The sequence below is a fragment of the Syngnathus scovelli genome, chromosome 2, assembly GCF_024217435.2.
Source record: "Syngnathus scovelli strain Florida chromosome 2, RoL_Ssco_1.2, whole genome shotgun sequence".
Classification (NCBI taxonomy): Eukaryota; Metazoa; Chordata; class Actinopteri; order Syngnathiformes; family Syngnathidae; genus Syngnathus; species Syngnathus scovelli.
The window spans coordinates 22,254,709-22,276,007 of record NC_090848.1 but is presented as its reverse complement, the minus strand read 5'-3'; the positions used below and the strand labels follow the sequence as shown (position 1 = coordinate 22,276,007).

At 44.9% G+C, this 21,299-nt stretch overlaps 2 protein-coding genes across 11 annotated transcripts in view; both read left to right on the top strand.

The window, feature by feature from the left end:
* The first annotated feature begins 2,424 nt into the window (after window positions 1-2,424).
* Window positions 2,425-17,087, top strand: atp6ap1lb (ATPase H+ transporting accessory protein 1 like b). The gene is made up of 7 exons (XM_049754809.1): window positions 2,425-2,640; window positions 11,763-11,800; window positions 12,350-12,432; window positions 13,315-13,553; window positions 13,813-13,863; window positions 14,140-14,383; window positions 15,160-17,087. The coding sequence occupies exons 1-7, from the start codon at window positions 2,507-2,509 to the stop codon at window positions 15,394-15,396; spliced, it is 1,026 nt and encodes a 341-aa protein (XP_049610766.1). The 5' UTR covers window positions 2,425-2,506; the 3' UTR covers window positions 15,397-17,087.
* A 3,166-nt stretch (window positions 17,088-20,253) lies between these two features.
* cacna2d3a (calcium channel, voltage-dependent, alpha 2/delta subunit 3a) overlaps window positions 20,254-21,299 on the top strand; it is a 98,756-nt gene continuing 97,710 nt past the window's right edge. For 5 of the 10 annotated variants that reach the window (XR_007488517.2, XR_007488518.2, XM_049754572.2 and 2 more), the window contains exons 1-2: window positions 20,256-20,700; window positions 20,852-20,933. Coding sequence is in view for 7 of the 10 variants with exons in the window: in XM_049754572.2 (XP_049610529.1) it covers window positions 20,582-20,700; window positions 20,852-20,933 (201 nt within the window). In the remaining 3 variants the exon portion in view is untranslated. Of the gene's footprint in view, window positions 20,701-20,851; window positions 20,934-21,299 lie in introns of all 10 variants that reach the window. The other 5 variants (XM_049754573.2, XM_049754575.2, XM_049754574.2 and 2 more) reach the window with 2 other exon arrangements.

The window sequence follows — 21,299 nt, the reverse complement described above, 5'->3', positions numbered from 1 at the left end:
ATCAAGTAAAAGACAAGGGCAGATTTGGAATCATCGTCCAAGTGATTTGTCAAAAAAAAAACTATACGCGCATCTCTGACTTCAAAAATATGATAAAAATTTCTTGACTGACTGGTGTAAATATCAATCAGTTGAATTGATAATGTACCTCTGACAGTGATCTGACAGCATTATGATTCTTTTATCCAGCTGTTGAATTGACACTGCAAATCGGAGCAAATAAATAGTAATTCTATTCGAAAAGTACGTGCAGTGTGTGCGTGTCATCACAAGAACAGCTAAAGCAATGTCACTTTGTCACCCTGTGTTCTGAATTTAGCACATTCACCCACACTAATAGCCTCATTGTTGCACATGGGCAGCGAAAGGCACCGAACCTCCCACACCAACCGAGTGTAAACGTTGATGACGACAACTGGTCATTAGAAGATTAGCAGTCACGTATTAATAACACATTGCTGTGAAACGGCACAAACCTGTTATATCACCACTAGCACGAGTGTTGTGTGTGGGTATGAAGAGCGGGATTAAAAAAAAAAAAAAAAGTTGGATATGAGATCATACCTATAAATAGACAGTGACCCCCCCTCGGCCTTTTATGTTCGATCTGTTTCATAATCACGAATGCTGCATGATTCATTGAGACAAGGCCAAATACAAAGTTGGGTGAACAAAAGTAGAAGCTAGGTGCAACATAAACAAATAGCAAAAGCCGATGCTGGGAACGCAAAGCAAATGTAAGCGTTTTGTTTGTCGGGGAATATTCCGGTTCCACCTGGATGTTTTCAAGCGTGCTTCCTGTTGATCTGCGCTGACAGCGGTGACGGTCTGCTTTACACGTAGCAGACTGACACCGTGGCCGGTTGAAGTGACTGCGGCTGACTGAGACAGCCTTTAGTCACTTCCTGTTACTGTGAGCCCTGCGAGACACAGATGACCTGTCTTGGCCTGTGCGACATCTCCAGCCTAAAATTTTTTTGCCTTCATATTATCGTTTGACAGTTTTGAAATTGCAGTTTCTTCAACTATGTCGATAATGGATGTTCTTATGTCACGAAATGTGCATGGACTTTAAATTGTAGCTTAAGTGAAGAAGTGATTCTGCTGACTTTTGATTTTGTCACCGGAATGACGCTCAGGAGAGTCCAGAAGTTGGAAATCCTAAATTGGCTGAGTACCAAATTTTATATGCACTGATTTGTTCTTAAGGATTCATCATCATGATTTTCTTTCTCCCGAGTGAGCTAGATGGACTCACAAATGACACAGAAATCAATCCGCTGTTTTCTTTTTAAGTTCAAAGTGGGGATCTTGTAGGCTGAAATGTGGAATCATTTTTAGGCAGTCAAACGGTATTAGCGGTTCTTTTTTTGTAGTCTTCAAGGAAAACACAACTTTTCTGACTGAGTATTGCGAATTCCTTCTATTGTTTCTTCAATACTTCACGTAAATTAATCTGAAAACTTTTCTTCTGTGTGGAGCCGCATAGTATTTGAATGCCTGGCAGAATTTTTTTATTTTTTATTTTTGGCAGCTGGCTCCCTCCTCAACAGCACTGAACACTAATTTATTCACTTTGGCTTTTGACTCAGCATGATACTTGGTTTTATTTATTCTTTTGATAATATCTGATCATTGCATATCGTTATTCAAACGATGAAGAAGCACTACTCTTGTGAGAGAAAAACGACAGACGGTGTGACTCACTTGCCATGCATCGATGAGGAAAATCTCCCACAATAGTAGGTCAAAATTGTTCTTATATAACCACACTTGCTATTACACTCATTGCATATGGAAATGCAAGTGAGATCTTAGCAACCTCAAGACAGATGAGCACCTAGGCGGAAATTGAAACAGCGGTCGGGGTCACCGGGGGTCCGACCTTTCCTCCTGTCTCGTCCCACTGCTGCTCAGCTGCTGCTGTCATCCATATTTGCAGCCTCAGTGGACAATTTCCTCCGCTGCGGGCTCGCAACAACGCATAGATCAAGTGAATTAATTCTGCTTTTGTGGCAGCACACTGGAGATCTAGGTCATGCAGTCGTGGCTCTTCCCCCCCACCCCCCTTGTCAACATCCTCCCATCTCCCTCTGTGATCTGACCTTGACTTTTTTGGTTTTTGCATGTGTGCCCTCTCTTGCGACTCCGTATGTGTGTGGTTGTGTGTGCGCAAACGTTGAAGATGACATTGGAGACAGCAAAAGTATGATGGGATGGGAAATACAGCGAGATGCTTCCTAAATGTGGGACTGGCCTGCAGCTACCTGTGTATATGCCAGAGGCAGAGTGGATGGAGAGCACAGGAGTGGAGGTGGGAGGGTGGCAGAGGAAGAAGAGAGGGAGGGGGGTGCAGCGAGGGAACTGTGACGCACGCCGATGCTCTGTGCCGGCCGCTGATTGGCCGCGGCGAGTGCCGCTCACAAGAACTGGGAGCCAGGCGGCCGCTTGGAGAGCAGATTATGAAGCGGCGCTCCAGCAGCGGCAGTCTCCTCTCATTGTCTCAATGGCTGCACACGCATTCCTCCTGTGCTCCATCGCTTTGCTGTCTGCTCTCAGCCGGCCTGCTCTGACTCTGTCCGATGAAGAGCTGCAGCCAGGGCTCACCTACGATGAAGTGCCTGATATCTTGGACAGAAGGTAAAGACATTCTCTTCTCCATCGCTATGAGCACAAGAGGTGTGTGTGTGTGTGTTTGTGTATTGGGGAAGCAAGGTTCATTCTATCTTTTGTATTCCTCCCCATGTCTTGCTTAACCTTGGCGGTCTCGTAAATACCGAAGCTTGTCCGCATGTGTTTGGAGAGGGCTGCACCGCAAGCCTTTGTTTGCCTCACTGTTGGGGACTGCATCAGACGCCACTCATCGATCACAGATGAGGCTGTTGTCTATATTAGAGTAGTGTCGGTCCGAAACGAGGACACCGAATAAGGCTGGGGATTGGGGGTGTTCAAATGGGTTGATGAGGACATAGAATGTGAGAGTGGGACATGGAGGGAAGGTAAACAAGGATGGGACAAGGAGGAGAGGATGCATCAGTGGTGGTCTGCTGGAGTCAATTTACTGATGCAGTCATTGAGAGAGAGCGGGCGGGCAGGAGGGAGGGAGGGAGGGAGGGAGGGAGGAGGAGTGGCGGAGGGGGTGACAAAATGAGAGAGGGGGAGATTGGGGAAGGGAATTGTAGCCAGACGTGTCTGCATGTTGCAGTCCTGCAGGTCAAATTTGGATCAAGCATTCAGGGGCCATGGAAAGAAGCACTCACAACAAACAGTGTTACGAGGGCGAGACTGAGCCGGCAGCTATAGGCCTCGCTTGCTCATACTCATCACAGACACCACCAACAGTATTGAACAAAAGCCATGTTAGGCTTCGGAAACTATGTCACGCTATGCATGATGTCCGACAACTATTCCGATTTGTAGAGTCTTGAGCTTTGGAAGTAGGAAGTCCCCCCTGTGGACCCAAAAACTGCAACTCCTGATGTTGCGCTTCAAATTGCTGACAGGCTAGTGTGAGATGAATTCCCAGTCAATGCTTTTTCATATCGTTGCTTACTTGTGATTAAATCCTGGAAACTTTAAAATATGAATGAGTCACATTCATGACGACATTGTTAGTTAGGTTGGTTTCAAAACAATTTGCTGGAGTGTTTGTACTTCTATTTTTAAGTTGGGGGACAAAATAAGAGAAAGGTAGTCCTCTTTACTCATACTTCTTTATTGTGAAATGCGGGAAAGCCAGTTTTCACAGCAGCAAAACTTAAAATATTTTATTGACTTGCCTGACCTAAATCTGATCAAAATTCTGCTGTCTTGAAGATTTGAATTCACCCAGCTTTTTTCTTTTTTTTGATTGACTCACAAATGCAAAAAAACAACAAGGACTTGAAGGACTAATGTAGAAATGGGATTTTATTTATCTATCTATCTATCTATTTATTTATTTATTTATTTATTTATTTATTTATTTATTTATTTATTTATTTATTTATTTGTTTATTTATTTGTTTGTTTTATTTATTTGGGCATCATAAATTTAATGACTAATAATGCCTCATTTGCCCTTTTTGATTGGTTGTGAGAAATGATGAATTTTTTTGCACTGCTCTAATTACGCCTCCAGCTAATCTGTTTTTAACTTTCACATCCATCCACTATGATAGCAAAGGGTCTGCCTTACTTCCATCTGATCCCATTTGGTCAGGATCAAACTTTACACATAACCTACTGAGAGCTCATTGTCGGCTCCCCAAGTTGGAGCATCATTTTCAGCTGTGAAACACTCACTATGTCGTTATGTAAGAGCAGCCTTTTATGGCTGGCTTTTTCTAAAAACTTCCAAATAGCATCTCATTGGCTGAAAGAGGAGATGGGGCAAAACAACTTTCACTATTATGCAGAATGCCTCTTGAACTATAACCATCCAATATGTCAAGTCAAGTCAAGTCAAGTTTATTTGTATAGCCCTAAATCACAAACAGTCTCAAAGGGCTTCACATAGCCAAAATTGACAATTATTCTCAAAGCATCCCCTGATCATAAGCTCCCAAAAGGGCAAGGAAAAACTCAAAAAACCCCTACCAGGGGAAAATGAGAAACCTTGAGAAGGGACCACAGATGGAAGGATCCCCCTTTCAGGATCACCAGGTTATAATGGATGCAGAGAGTACACAAGTAATACATAATATGAAAATCAATGAAAAAAAATGGATGTCGGAGGTGTCCTCGATTGTCCTGGCAGTGTCCTCAAGGGGGCCGAGCCGCAGCTCCCCCATCCCGAACTGGTCCCCGAGAATCCAGCCAGCCGCTATCCGCTTTTGAGCCACCTAACCCCCTCCCCAGCCGGGGAGGAGGTGGGCAGAGAGAACAGAACAAACTCCGGCCAAATCGGCCATCACAAGTTAGTTAAAGGCCATCTCATAGAAATGTGTCTTTAAACGTGTCTTAAATGTTTCTACTGAGGTAGTAGTTCTAATATCCATTGGTAGGGCATTCCAAAGCTCTGGAGCCCGAATAGAGAATGCTCTAGACCCTGCAGACATTTTCTTGGCCCTCGGTATAACTAAAAGACTAGCGTTTTGCGAACGAAGGTTACGAGACGGAACATAAGGAACGACTAGGTCGACGAGATATGAAGGCGCTAAGCCATGCAGTGCTTTATAGGTTAGTAGAAGACAAATAATGTAATTGCACGTATAGTCAATCAATCCAAATTATTCATTGGATGGCATAAAAAGTACTAATACAGGCAGATTAAACTTTTCAAATTTAATTGAGTATGTTACCACATCCCCTCCGTGAGTCGTCACCTTATCGTGGTGGAGGGGTTTGCGTGCCCTTATGATCCTAGGAGCCATGTTGTCGGGGGCTTCATGCCCCTGGTAGGGTCACCCATGGCAAACGGGTCCTAGGTGAGGGGCCAGACAAAGCACGGCTCACAGAAGCCCCTTATGACGATTGAAATAAATGGACTTCGTTTTCCCTCGCCCGGACGCGGGTCACCGGGGCCTCCCTCTGGAGCCAGGCCTGGAGGCGGGGCTCGAAGGCGAGCGTCTGGTGGCCGGGCCTTCGCCCATGGGGCCCGGCCGGGCATACCCCGAAAAGGAAACGTGGGTCCCCCTTCCCATGGGCTCACCACCTGTGGGAGGGGCCAAAGGGGTCGGGTGCAATGTGTGCTGGGCGGCAGCCAAAGGCAGGGACCTTGGCGGTCTGATCCCCGGCTGCAGAAGCTGGCTCTTGGGACATGGAATGTCACCTCTCTGGCTGGAAAGGAGCCCGAGCTGGTGTGCGAGGCAGAAAAATTCCGATTAGATATAGTCGGACTAGCCTCCACGCACAGTTTGGGTTCCGGTACAAGCCCTCTCGAGAGGGGCTGGACTCTCTTCCACTCTGGAGTTGCCCACGGTGAGAGGCGTCGAGCAGGTGTGGGTATACTTATTGCCCCCCGGCTGGGCGCCTGCACATTGGGGTTCACCCCGGTGAACGAGAGGGTAGCCTCCCTCCGCCTTCGGGTGGGGGGACGGGTCCTGACTGTTGTTTGTGTCTATGCACCAAACAGCAGCTCAGAGTACCCACCCTTCTTGGGGTCCCTGGAGGAAGTGCTGGAGAGCGCTCCTTCTGGGGACTCCATCGTTCTACTGGGTGACTTCAATGCTCACGTGGGCAATGACAGTGAGACCTGGAAGGGCGTGATTGGGAGGAACGGCCCCCCCGATCTGAACCCGAGCGGTGTTCTATTGTTGGACTTCTGTGCTCGACATGGATTTTCAATAATGAACACCATGTTCAAGCATAAGGGTGTCCATGTGTGCACTTGGCACCAGGACACCCTAGGCCGCAGTTCGATGATCGACTTTGTAGTCGTGTCATCGGATTTGCGGCCGCATGTTTTGGACACTCGGGTGAAGAGAGGGGCGGAGCTGTCAACTGATCACCACCTGGTGGTGGGTTGGCTCCGATGGTGGGCGAAGATGCCGGTCCGACCTGGCAGACCCAAACGCTCTGTGAGGGTCTGCTGGGAACGTCTGGCAGAATCTCCTGTCAGGAAGAGTTTCAACTCCCACCTCCGGCAGAGCTTTTCCCACGTCCCGGGGGAGGCGGGGGACATTGAGTCTGAGTGGACCATGTTCCGCGCCTCCATTGTTGAGGCGGCCGACCGGAGCTGTGGCCGTAAGGTCGTTGGTGCCTGTCGTGGCGGTAATCCCCGAACCCGCTGGTGGACACCGGCGGTAAGGGATGCCGTCAAGCTGAAGAAGGAGTCCTATCGGGCCGTTTTGGCCTGCGGGACTCCGGAGGCAGCTGACAGGTACCGGATGGCCAAGCAGAACGCGGCTTCGGCGGTTGCTGAGGCAAAAACCCGGGCGTGGGAGGAGTTTGGTGAGGCCATGGAGAATGACTTTCGGACGGCTTCGAGGAAATTCTGGTCCACCATCCGGCGTCTCAGGAGGGGGAAGCAGTGCAACGTCAACACTGTTTACAGTGGGGATGGCGTGCTGCTGACCTCGACTCGGGACGTTGTGAGTCGGTGGGGAGAATACTTCGAAGACCTCCTCAATTCCACCTACACGCCTTCCATTGAGGAAGCAGGGCCTGGAGACTCTGAGGCGGATTCTCCAATCTCTGGGGTCGAAGTCACTGAGGTAGTTAAAAAACTCCTCGGTGGCAAGGCCCCGGGGGTGGATGAGATCCGCCCGGTGTTCTTAAAGGCTCTGGATGTTGTGGGGCTGTCATGGCTGACACGCCTCTACAACGTTGCGTGGACATCGGGGACAGTGCCTCTGGATTGGCAGACTGGGGTGGTGGTTCCCCTCTTTAAGAAGGGGGACCGGAGGGTGTGTTCCAATTACAGGGGAATCACACTCCTCAGCCTCCCTGGTAAGGTCTATTCAGGGGTGCTGGAGAGGAGGGTCCGTCGGGAGGTCGAACCTCGGATTCAGGGGGAACAGTGTGGCTTTCGTCCTGGCCGTGGAACAGTGGACCAGCTCTACACCCTCGGCAGGATCCTCGAGGGTGCATGGGAGTTCGCCCAACCAGTCCACATGTGTTTTGTGGACTTGGAGAAGGCGTTCGACCGTGTCCCTCGGGAGGTTCTGTGGAGGGTGCTTCGGGAGTACGGGGTGCCGAGCCATCTGATAAGGGCGGTTCGGTCCCTGTATCACCGATGCCAGAGTCTGGTCCGCATTTCCGGCAGTAAGTCGGATTCGTTCCCAGTGAGGGTTGGACTCCGCCAAGGCTGCCCTTTGTCACCGATTCTGTTCATAATTTTTATGGACAGAATTTCTAGGCGCAGCCGAGGCGTTGAGGGGGTCCGGTTTGGGGACCTCAGCATCGCGTCTCTGCTTTTTGCAGATGACGTGGTGCTGTTGGCTTCTTCAGGCCGTGATCTCCAGCTCTCGCTGAAACGGTTCGCAGCCGAGTGTGAAGCGGTCGGGATGAGGGTCAGCACCTCCAAATCCGAGTCCATGGTCCTCGATCGGAAAAGGGTGGAATGCCCTCTCCGGATCGGGGATGAGATCCTGCCCCAAGTGGAGGAGTTCAAGTATCTTGGAGTCTTGTTCACGAGTGAGGGGAGGATGGAGCGCGAGATCGACAGGCGGATCGGTGCAGCGTCGGCAGCAATGCGGACCCTGTACCAGTCCGTTGTGGTAAAGAGAGAGCTGAGCCAAAAGGCAAAGCTCTCAATTTACCGGTCGATTTACGCTCCTATCCTCACCTATGGTCACGAGCTATGGGTCGTGACCGAAAGAACGAGATCCCGGATACAAGCGGCTGAAATGAGTTTTCTCCGCAGGATGTCCGGGCTCTCCCTTAGAGATAGGGTGAGAAGCTCGGTCATCCGGGAGAGACTCGGAGTAGACTCGCTACTCCTCCACGTTGAGAGGAGCCAGATGAGGTGGCTCGGGCATCTTATCAGGATGCCTCCTGGACGCCTCCCTGGGGAGGTGTTCCGGGCATGTCCCACCGGTAGGAGACCCCGGGGACGACCCAGGACGCGCTGGAGAGACTATGTCTCTCGGCTGGCCTGGGAACGCCTTGGGATCCCCCGGGATGAGCTGGGTGAAGTGGCTGGGGAGAGGGAAGTCTGGGAGTCCCTCCTAAAGCTGCTGCCCCCGCAACCCGACCCCGGATAAGCGGAAGAAGATGGATGGATGGATGGATGGATGTTACCACATACACTTGTACACATACAACTTTACTTTCTGAACACAAATGCAATACTAATGTATAATGTAAGCAAAATATGTTAACTAGTACTACTACTACAAATATTGGGTTTCTCATATACATATATTACGGCAATCCCCCAGAGGAAAGTGACGATCCAAAGAACTTTGTGTGACATGACTTGCAAATGCAGACTTCTTCATGCATGCCCTTGTTGCAAAGGAACAAAGTGACGCTGTGTCAGGATTAAGGGCTCCACTGTCATGACTAGGGCAAGTCTGGCACAAGATGCAGTCCAAGTGTGCGCATGGTGGGGCTTTTTTTTTCTTTTGGCGTTTTCCTAGACAGGAGCCGTTTGAAATGGACATTTGCGCCGTTGTAGGACTGAACACAGCCATTTTAACCCCTCCCCCATATTTCCACCAGTGGATAGGAATGTCAAAATGTGCTTAAATATATCCTTGAATTTTTGAAACAGTTTGAGCTAAATATAGAAATTGATTATGAGCAAAATATCTTGGAAGAGAAGATTAATCAAGGATGAACGTAAACAACATTCATAAGAGAAAATAATCTGTTTATATTAAATTCTTACTCTACTGATCTAAAAACTAATGAGTCATGCGTTTAAAATCCAAAATTTCATTTGATCTCTGAAGCATATGAGGTTCTCATCAGTTTCGACACTTGACCAGCAGTTAAATTAGAAGCTGTAATCAAACCTCCACAAAAATGGCAACAGGGACTGACGGGCAACACCTCAGATCAATCTGCTCGAAGGAATCTATTCATAGGCCTGCCTGCATCTACTCAGCGTGGGATTGAGTCAGATTTTCTTTCACCAATTATTTATTCCGAATGATGCCTCTAACCACAGGATTGTCTTTTATATGATACACGCTGATTATTTTATCAACATAGTAATCGAGTATTGTTAAAATAAAGTGTATTGCAGTAAACTTTATTGCAATTGGGAATTCTTACAGTGAATGCTTTGAACTCCTGTTTCAATGCCAGTGTTTTATGAAGCAAAACGTGTCACCCACAACAGTTGCGCGTGAGTACTTCGTGCACGTAGTTGCATTTCCCGTAGGTGTCCTCAGTTTATGATGACCTACGACCTTTTAAGATTGCGAGCTAGTTTGTGCACCAGTGTTCAGCGTTATTGTCCTACTTGCAATTTTTTATTTACAATTATTTACAATTATTTTATTATTATTTTATTATTGGTTTACACTTGAATTTTCTTTCCTACATATAGTATTTATTATAATGATGACTTCATTAATTCAGTTTACATCAATGATAGGCAATGGCAAGAAATTTGGATTACGTAATTGTTTTTGCTTTTTATAGAATCCCATGTCTACATTTTTACAGTTTAATGTTTTAATGTCATTATAGTGATACTTGGAGAGCCAAATATTTTCTTGAGCTGGTGCATAGTGAAAAATACCCCACTGCAATAGGCTGGCTCGATTGTCCTTCTGATTTCCACCTGTGAGACAAAAGTCAGTTGTGTGTCAAATGTGATGTTTTGTGAATATGCTCACTTGTACTGTATTCATACAACATAAACATGCATGCTATGAGACTATGCAGTCCTTCAGAGTGCTTTGTGCTCAAATCATAACATCCTCATGACATCAGGTGGCACACTGGCGGGCGGGCGTGATCAAATTTATGAGACATATCAAGAGGGAGTGAGGTGAGCCAAAAGGGGTGGCGTCCATTATATAAAAAGGCATGTTCAGCACTCGGGCACCCGTGTGACAGACTCAGCCAATGACGCGGCCTCAGCAGTCCCGGGTTGCTGACCTCACCAAATTGGCACAGGAACAAACGCCAGGGCTTTAGCTAGCACTTGCGCACTCCTCTGGTCCTTTTCGACCAGATGAGGCCTAGTTAGATACAATAGATGGAGCATGTGCAAAATATTATTTGTTTCTTTCTTCAAGTCAGCACTGTCCAGCATGCTGCAGAATCTGACTCGATTAATCTCATCATTTGTGCTTGTGGCCTTTGTCTCCACGCGGTCAGACTCCAGCCGACCTGTGTTCACCGCTAATCCTAATCCACCTGGCACCAAACCGCATAACATTGTCCAGGTAGAAACTGCACCAGCTCCAGACAGCTGAAACTCTTACATAAATACATTGGCAACCTGCAGTACTGTTTACAGTTCTTTCAGAAGGGCAGCCATGGCTGATGTCAATTATGAACAGAAGCAACAGAACTTCAGGCTTCTGCTCACAAACATACTTTTTCTTGAATCAACTGCTACACAAAGAAAATAAATAAAGACGTCGAGAAATGTAGCAAATCATGAAGCCCAGTCCTTTTGATCTATTCTATAGTTAAATATCAACTCTCCCTATCCCAGAATGAAATACTGAGATTTATTTAGTGTGTTGGGCGGGCGACAATCATGTCAACCATGTCTGTGCAATTGTGCACACCACTTGGATGCAAGAGCCAGGAAAAAAAAGCCTTTGGGCAACAACTACCACCTGAAAGAATAGACTGAACATCTCACTGACGTCAAGATTTTCTCCTCCATGAATCTGGCTCCAGCCCAACCCAACTGCTTCAAATTTTCAGCTTGACTGGCTCATAGCAATGCATGAATGGAGAAAGTAACTGCACCAAAAATATTTTTAGGATGTAGCATATGCTTGTTCTCTAAACAGCAGGATGACTATTAATTAAACGCTTGAACTGGAAAATGGATATTTATTCCACGGAGTTTAAGCAAAGCATCCCGACAAGTAGAACGGGCCCATCCGCCGCTGCCCAGTAAGCCAATTTCCTCTGTATGACGTCTTTTATTGGACAGTTAAAAGGAGCAGGATTAGCTTGACTGAGGCGGCGCAGGATTGCCCAAGAGGGAGTGTGGAGCAGCTGCTGGCTCGGGTCTCACACGTGAAGGAAATGCGTGTCCAATATATGGGTCAATACCACATCAGTGATTCACAGTCCACCAGAAACTCAGGGGCTAACTGTGCACATGGCTGATTACAGAGCATTATTTTCAACGATGTGTGATTTCTTGCCGTGAGCTCAAAATCTCACGTTGTCTTGTCGTCTTTTTTTCTCCACAGCAGAGAGAACCCCAAACAAGCCACAAGAGTCACATCAAGTAAGTGAGTGACAAACATGGCACGATGGAAGGCCTGATTCAATCAAGCTGACCATGCTGACATGCATTTTGCTCCTGACCCATATCTTTGCTTCACTCTTATGCAAACACAAGTGGGAGCCTGTTTTTTTTTTTTTTTTGCACCCCAAATCTGACAGATTTGCGGATATGTTTAGATGGGTTTACAAAATAAACACAGATAATCACTGCTCCGATTTAGAGGATGTTTTGATGCAATGAAATGTGGGATGTTTGTAAATACTAATGAATGGTGTTACTGCAAATACAAAATAAAAACGCTGATGAGTCAGTCACAGGGATGACGCAAAACTACTGGAAATAGAAAGGATCTTGAGCGCGGAGGTGTAGGCAGGATCCATTTGTGCATGTGTGTGTCAGAAGCGTGTGTGCATGCATGTGTGTGTGTGTTTGTGCGAAATGGGGCTGAACTTTTATGATTACGTTGCAATCTCTGCAGCAGTATCGGGATCAGCTTAATGTGTATGCTGATGTAACCTTTCCCTACCAAACACAACTGTACATTTTTAGGTCAGGATGGAGAATACGGCTTAGAAAGCGAAGAGGTTATTTTAACGCCTGAAGATGAAAACCCACTCAGGAGAATCTTGCAGGTACGCACGTGCACTTTTGCTTCTCCATTGACATTGTGTCTTCAGCTGCACATTACACTTGTGCATATACATCGTGTGTGCGGATGAAAACGAAACGAGGCACTCTGCAGCTGTGCGTGACCTTGGATGTGGGAATATTCTGGTGTCACATTCACCAGAGGAAAACACACACACACACACACACATGCACACACACATTCACACACACACACGTAGCACCATTCTATATATTACACATCTGTGTGACCATATGCTACAGATGCAGTCAGACATGCTTCAATCTGTTTCATTTAGATTAAAGGATCCTATGTCCTCTCTGCTTCTTTTTCACATTGTGGCTATTCCAGGCATGGAGAAAAACAGTATAAGCCATATATGTCAACCGCTAGTGGAGTAGTCGGAGTAAATGTCTTGTAATACATTGCTGGATTAGCACAAATGCCTTCCAATGTGATGTAGTCTCAGAGCAAAGAGATTAAAAAGATGGAGGAGCTCCTGGTATAGACTACTGTACATCATGTTGCCCTCAAAGCGCACATCTGCCACTGACTGACTCAAATTCAACTCAGGCTACATCACTCTTGCAACAATTTTCGAACAGGGGTGACAATTACTAAAGACGCAAAGGTTGTACGTCATGAAATTGTAAATTACAAATATGGTTTTAGTGTAACTCCACATTTGATTTATTCAATCAACTAATTTAATTACAATCCAAACAAAATTGGGTAAAAGTTGGATGACTGTGCTTGTTGTGGTTTCACCTACTGTCTTCCTCTAGTGGACAAAGTGTAGTCAGACAGTGTTTCTGCTTGCCAGAGCCATTACGACGCGTAAGTATTTTTTTTTCATTCGGCAAATGTCTTTTTTTCCCCCTGCCAGCCTTTCAAGTGGCATCATGCCGGGATCTCTCACAGCAAGAGGAAGCTACTTCAGTCGCTGATGGGACCATACGGCCCCTTGAGTGTGTCCTACAACGGCAAGACGTGCATTCTATTCAAAGCAAAGCGGCTGGCTATCCGCTACCGGAACCACACCTTCATTGATCTAACTGAGAAAGTATTCAACGCCAACTCACCTGTAGATACCAAAGGCTCCGTTTGCACCAAGGAGAAGGCCACGTAAGTAACAACATCTTGAAACATCTTGGAACGCCACTCATTGCACAGCAGACTATCCAAACTTAGTTGAATAAATCTATTACCAGGTTTTAACTATGGAAAAACAACATTTTCTAAACAGTCCTGGTACTGTGCTGTACTTAGTAGCATCCCAAACTACAAGTACAGAATTTTGCACTGTAGGGTTGCATGTGTTTTGATTCGTCGTGGCGGAAAAAAAAAAAGTTCTCTGAATTAACATTTTAATGTTCTTCTACAGGCTTTCGTTAAAGTTTGGTGATGTGGAAGACTTGCGAGGTCTAGTAATCAGGTAATTTTTGTATTCTTTATTGGAATGTGTTCAACAATCAGCACCTTTTACATTATTACATTTGATGTGTATAAAAATACACAGCACTAACAAACTCACATGCATAGGAGGTATGTGGTCCAATGTGAGCCCCAGGTAGCACTGAAAAACATTTTTATAATCTAAATTGCCCATTCCTGACGTAGCATGTCTCCTACTGATATAGTTCAATTGTGTTACATAGCCTCACAGAATCCAAAGCAGAATCCACAACAAAACTATGGTCTTCTCCGCCAGGCTTCAGATGTCCAACACCTTCTACGAGGCAGCAGGTCAAAACTGGTTCACCCTGGACAGTGTGCACATCCACTACAACTGGACTCAGGAGGCCACGTTCAACGCCAGCGAGGTTTACGCTCCCGCTACGTCGTCCTATCACTGCCAGCACGTCAGCAGTCTGCACAAATACGACACTCTCCTGGTGCCCAGTTCCCACACTGACACGTCCGCCAACTGGCACATCACTTTCACCGATTTCCAGGTACAGTCTCTAAAAGGTGTTGTAACCTCAGGCTACTTCCAGTGTCTGTCAATGACAGCAGTTATTATTTACTTTGTCACGTAGCGGAGGCTGCGCTTGCTGATACAGCTCATTCAAATTACAGAAAAGTCATCATTTTATATGCTTGGCTTAAGGATTTTTGTCCTGGGGGCAGGTATCGGCATGAGGAGGGAGATAGCTAAGGGTTCCACTATTTATTTATTTATTTATTTATTTATTTATTTATTTATTTATTTATTTATTTATTTATTTGCAAATCCCAAACATTCTTGAGAAAACATTGCCAAACATCGCTGGCCTAGCACATGGGAGGGAGTCCAATCATATTTCAAGTGTGTGTGTGTGTGTGGGCGGGTAGCTCCGCTGGTGCTTTGATCCATATCATGACTCATTTTGTATATTTGTGTTGATAATCAATTCAAATGTGATTTAAAAAAATCGGCATTCTTATTTTTAGGGATATGACTTTACTTTTCATGGTCTTGCCTCGTTAATATCATAAAATCCCTATTTCACAATAACAGTGCTCCTTTTTTTTCATCCCATTTTTACTTGGGTGTGTGTCCTTGTTTGCCAGCCATTTCTTTTAGTGTGCCATCAGTCTGTTATAGCGTATGTTTGCCAGTCTGTTGGCCTGTCTGTACTCGGTGTGCTTGGCCATCTGCTAGCCTGTCTCAACCTGTGTGCTAAACCCAGTAAGAGCTACTTGTCCTCTTTAATTCTGCCTAATCTCTGCTTCCTGACTTCCTTTTCAGATTCAAGCCTTCAATGTGCAGTCGGACAAGTTTGCGTCGGCCAGTGACTGTGCCACTTTCCTGACACCGGCCATTCTTATGGGCTTGGTGACGTCCCTGATCCTGCTCCTGGTCCTGGCCTACGCACTGCACATGGTGGTTCACCTCAAGCACATCGACCGCTATGAAGAGCACAAGGCGACAGTCTACTTCCCCCGGAGTCCAGAGGCTGAACTGCCGGACAAGAACAGCCTGTGAGCAAAGAGGACAGGGGCAGAGAGAGAGAAAAAGCAAGGCAGCGGCAGAAAGCAAGTCATGGAAAAAGTATCCTCCACAAAGTACTTCTTTAACAAAATGCCTGTTCACGTGAAAACCTTGTAAATCACTCGTACCTAAATGCAGGATACTTTTTCCTCATTGACTTGTATCTTGGCATCCGGTGCCTGGATGCGCAAGTATCTCCTGGGCCTACAGTTCATGATCCAAATGTCAAAAAGGTTAAGGACAGCAGTCCTGAGGCCCTGAGGGGCGACAAGCGGCCTTTACCCCAGCCAGCCATGAGTCCCTTATCAGGCTATCCGTCACTGACGCAGCTAACATCAGATGCTCTTGATTAAATGTAAGTAGTACATGGGTCACTCACAAGTGTCATGTCACAAGCTTCCGTCACTCATCATCTTTCCAGCTTTCTCGAAGATATCCTTTGTCCTAATTGCTGCAACAACTATACGCTTCAAAAAGCCAGTTTTAACACTGGAATAGTCGTGTTAGCTGCATGCCATTAAAAAAAAACAAAACAAGCTGGTCAGTCTGAACTAGTGCAGTGTTTCCTGATCATCAGAAAGTGTTGCATGAAGTGCAGTTTAAAATAAGCAAGTGAGGCACACACGAAAAAAAAAAAAGCTTCAGAGCCAGAGCGAACGGGAACATAAGGAAACTCTGGTCTCGCATCTGGCTGGAGTGAACGGCCCTTCTGAGCCTTCCATGTCTCTCACCCCGTCCGGAAAACAAGACTGCTGCTTGGGCTTTAACTGTGAAATGGCCTTTTATGGACCCACTGGATGAAGACGAGTGGAGAGGGGTTCTACAAACTAGCACAACATTGGTTAGTCGCAAAAGCACTGACCACAGGTATTTAAAAACTTTACGAGGAACAATGGTGCAAACGACGACCCGCCTGAGGGTGACACGGAAGTGCATCGCTCTGATGAAATGACTCTCAGAGAGTCAGGATTTTGGACAAGGGAGGCCGTAGGACCTCCCGCCGAGACACTGGGTGTGACTGCCAAAGTTGAAGCTTCAAAAGGTGTTGCCATAAAATATGGTGAGTGACATATTGTGAAAAAGAGCTAACCGTTTCAGCTACAGTATGTGCAAAACAAATACATGTACAGAATTCTCACTCTGCAGAGGTCTTTTTTTCTTTGTCTTTTTTTACATAGTACAGGACAACGATAACTGCTCATCTTCATAATAACAAAGGTTTTAGCTACATCCGGATCTCTTCAACATCAATTTACTTCAAATATAAGAAGCATAATTACAATACATTGTGCAGTAAGATGAGGTCTAGTGATACGATTTCCATCCCCTTCAACAAATGTCTACTTGTTTTAAAATCGGGTCTGATGAAGTCAAGTCCAGTCAAACAAACTGTAAATCCAATTTCCAGCCATAGAGGAACAATACTAGGATTTATGGATGCCATTATTATGCCCAAAGCCACCCTAGCAGCAGTGACAGCATCAGTCAGTCATCACCACTGAAAAGAAAAAGAGTCAGCATGATAATAAGTAGATATCTTAACATTCGATATGGCACTTCTGTCAATCTGTAGCAGTGTCAAATGTGTTCTTTGGTCATAAGTGTATCCTACAAACTATAAAATGAGTGCGGGGAGTTTGTCCAAGGACCAACTGACTGAACAATAAATGATATTTAGAGGAGAATGTGTGCTGTGTTGATATATGGAGGAGCGCTGTTAATATTCAGCAAAGTTTGCAAAGGTTATACGATTATCTTAAAATCCCACTCACGTAAAACGGAGAATACAGAGTGATATTTGTATTTAATTGGCACGAATACATGATAAATACTTAAAAATATATTTCCGTCTTTGATTAACCCTGCACAAAAAAACAAAGTGTAATTTCATAGCATAACCAGGAGAAGGCAGAATACGAACGTCTCGCAATGGAAGAGAAAAGATACTCTTGCAGTCAAATTATTTGTGGTTATCTATTGTCAACTTTTAGCGCCACAATCACGTCAAATAGCCCAGTTAGCATTCGAATACGTTTGGAAGAACCAACCATTTGCCGATTAATGGTGTGATACGATATTACAGCCTCTAGGTAGCAGTGTTTGATTTTCTTGGAATCGTCTGCCATTGGTTCTGCCAGGCCAATGGAGAACTCAAGTGCCTACAATATAACGGTGACTCAAAGAGTGACAAAATATTCATTAGGAAATGCAAGTCAACAAATATTCCAGGAAGACTACTAATGATTCATCAGCGCTTCTTACAGCCGGGCAGAGGTTCTTTATGATGACCTCAAACATCAATCAGTGAGTCCTAAATAAGCTACTTTGCATTGTGGGAGCTCAAGAGATCACCAGGACGGATTCTCGGGTTCGTCTTCACATTATTTCAAATGTCGGCTTTATATTAAAAACAACAACAACAACAACAACAACAACAACAACAATGGATGAAGTTCTCTCTTCCTCTTGTCTAAGATAACATCGTTCACACTAACTGCTGTTATACTGCCAATTCTGATTTTGCTCGAATGGCGTTTTTTTTTTAATGGCTGTTGGGAATTGGTGAGTCAACTTTTGATTGGACTTTGCAGTCAAGACAACCGCAGTCGCGACAACCGCGGACTCCAAATTTCTGCTCCCCTATCAGCATAGCCAGCATGGAGGACCTAATTTTAGCCCTTAGGCATGTTATTATTGCAAATGAGGTGCTAATCAACAAGCCTGTGGGCCAGCGGCGAATATGAATTCCATGGATGGAACATGGTGTTCTGCATATGCTGCTCCACACTCAGAAATATACATATTTTTGTAGGCATTGTAGAACAAAGTTATCATTGAAATGCTTGAGATGTTTCATATGTGACATAATCAGATGAAAGTGGATGGGAGAAAAATAAGTGAGGCAAAAATAATGAGGTGAGAGGCAAAGGAAAGAATTGAATTGAAAATGGAACTGGAAATGATTTGTGCGGAATAAGGACTCCTTGTGAACAGAAGAAAATACAAAGGGAATGAATACGTTGCCTGCTTGTTATTGCTTCCCATAATAACAACACAGCTCTCCCGTACATTGGTTTCTTTCACACCATTTGATGGAACATTTATTTTTGCTGTCATTTAAGTATTTATTTCCCATGACTAAACTTTGTATTGCCCCAACCAAATCCATTTTAAAGTCCTACAAAGACGTGGGCCAGCACTTGTACGTTTAGTGTTTATTCTTTGGGCAGCTATTTTAAGCTAGCTTCAATCTTAAGGAAATAGCGACATCTAGTGGATACTGCAATCAATGCATCCAATCTGACAAAATGAATTGTCTGCGAAATTAATTTAATTTCAACCTTCTATGTATGCTTGATATTGTTTGTACGATAATAAAATACCGTTTTATTAACAGCACATGGTCAATGGGTTTAATGTATGTCTGCATTAACTATTTTGTTGCTGCTGTTTAGTACTATTGATAACTTTTCGTGTCATCGTTACAGCTTGACACGAGTGGGAAAAGCTCAAGCGGAACAACATGTATTTTTTGAAGGCATAATAAATTGTCTAGATTTGACTTGTATGAAACTTGGTTGTGACAAAAAACTGGAAATGGACAGGTGAGCCAAGTAGAGACCTCTAAAAACACAAAAAAGATGCTTAGAGCAATATTTCTCAACCCAGTGGAAGAACCAAAATCACCCAAAAAGATTCAATTAACCTTCACTGTCAAATAAACTACTTGCAGCCATGGCTAGCTTTGGTGTTTGGCCAAGATCAGAGATCAAATGGACGGTTCAAGGGCACGATCCACTTCGGGAGCAAAGCCCAATAAATGTTCTCCTGATGAATTACACAAACAAGTGACAATGAGGAAACTATTGGCTGCTTTAAAGACTTCATGAACACAATGACCACTCTGATGATCAAATCAGTACACCTAAATATGTTTCAAAGTTGTTGAAAGTCTGCAATATGGTTTGACATGAATGAATGAGAATTAATCTATGTAAATCATTGGATCAGCATTCTATCAAGGCAGCCTCCCCCTTGTGTGTTTTTGTTTTATTTAAGTTGACCTTGATGCTAATGAACAGCTGGGGAAAAAAGAAGAGCACAACACAAGGCAAAGTCGACATTTGGACATGTTTTTTTTCCCTTTTACTTATTTTATTTCATTTTACTTTACGATATTTGTCCGTGAGCATAACATTATTGATATTTTCCTCTGATCATCATAATTATGGAATCCAATCGCTGGCCGGATTGGACAATTGATGATCCTTGCTCTACAGGGCCCTGCAGTGTGCAGATATTCACTTCTGCTGATCCCTTCACAGAACATTACCAGAATCATTGCAGCTCCAAGAGAAATTCGAGCTGTCACATGGGATACGTCGCCCGAAGGCTTCTCATCATCTTTCACCCACCATATGCTCGCACGTTGCTAGTGCCACGTCGCCCGAAAGGGGCACTTGGGTGCAACAAAATGTCATGTCATCACCCATCTACCAGAAAGCTGAACAATACAAAACCTCTTTTTATATGCAGCCACTCCAGTCTTTTTCATCAGCACTTTGTCAGTAATCTGCTTCAGTGAACTGCCATATAGTGCATGACTTGATGTGACATGAAAGCTTAAGGACAGCTATTAAAGCCCTGTAATAAAGATGGAGCGTGTGCGCGCGCGCGTGTGTATGCGTGAGAAAGTGTGTGTGTGTGTGTGTGTGTGTGTGTGGGTGGGTGGGTGGGGGGGGGCGCTTGGGTCAGAAGTATGGCGTAATTCAACAACAGCATCCTCTGTAGCCAATCCTAAAATGCCGTGAGAGAGCGCGAGCGAGGGAGAGGAAGAGAGGGAGTGCGTTTTTTCGGCACCACCTGAAAGCCACTCCTCATTCTTCTTCTTCTCCGTTGCTCAGATCTGTCAATAACGCAAAGGCAGCGGACTTTTCGTTCCGGTGATGTGCAAGCTCGACTTTCACATCCTAGTCGTGTGACAGAACCGGCGTCGCACTTTCGACTAGTCCCGCTGCGTTTGCGCGTCGCCACACATATTGTTCACCATGCATCAAGCCAGGAAGCTTGGTTAATTTTCCCGATTTTTGTTTTTGTTTTGTTCATTGTTAATTCTCTGGAGGGGGGTCCATCGTGGCTGCGTAAATCCAACAAGCACGGTGCGTCGAAAACGACCAAAATGAAGGTTGATCGGAGCAAGGTCCGTGCTTGGAGCGCATGTTTTTTATTACTTTCTTCAACTCTAAGTTACGGCATAATCGAGGTTGGAGGATTCCATCAAAGCATCCCTCCGTCAGTGTGAGTAAATGCTTTCCATTTTTTGTAACGGTACTTCTGTCAGACAAAGTTGACGATTTGTAACCCTTGTTAACAATCACATTTGCTAAGATATGTAAGTTTTTTTCAATTCTAAAATTATGCCTTTATAATCATACATTTGAACCTGCAGAGTGAAGCTATGGGCTTCAGCATTTGGTGGGGAGATGAAGTCAATCTCTGCAAAGTACTCAGGCTCCCAGCTGCTGCAGAAGGTTAGTCGGCATCAGATGCACTTTTTCAAAATTTCCCCCCATTGTTGCTGTACATTAACTTACGTTGTTTGCCTCATTTGTAGCTACACGACTGAGCTAATGAGAATAATGTACTTCTCAGTATATACAAACACGGCTTCCAACTACAATATAATGTTGTGGAACATGCATGGCTGGAGCATGTGCTTTTTTTTTTTTTTTTTTTTAGTTATCTAATAAAGGTATATTGGGATAACTACTTAGAGAACATAATTTCAAAGCATATTCTGAAAATGCATTCAGTCAGGATGCAACCTTCTGTACAAGGACATCCATTTGTCTTAAAACATTTCTTATTTGAAGTCTTAAAAAATAATTTAAAATTCA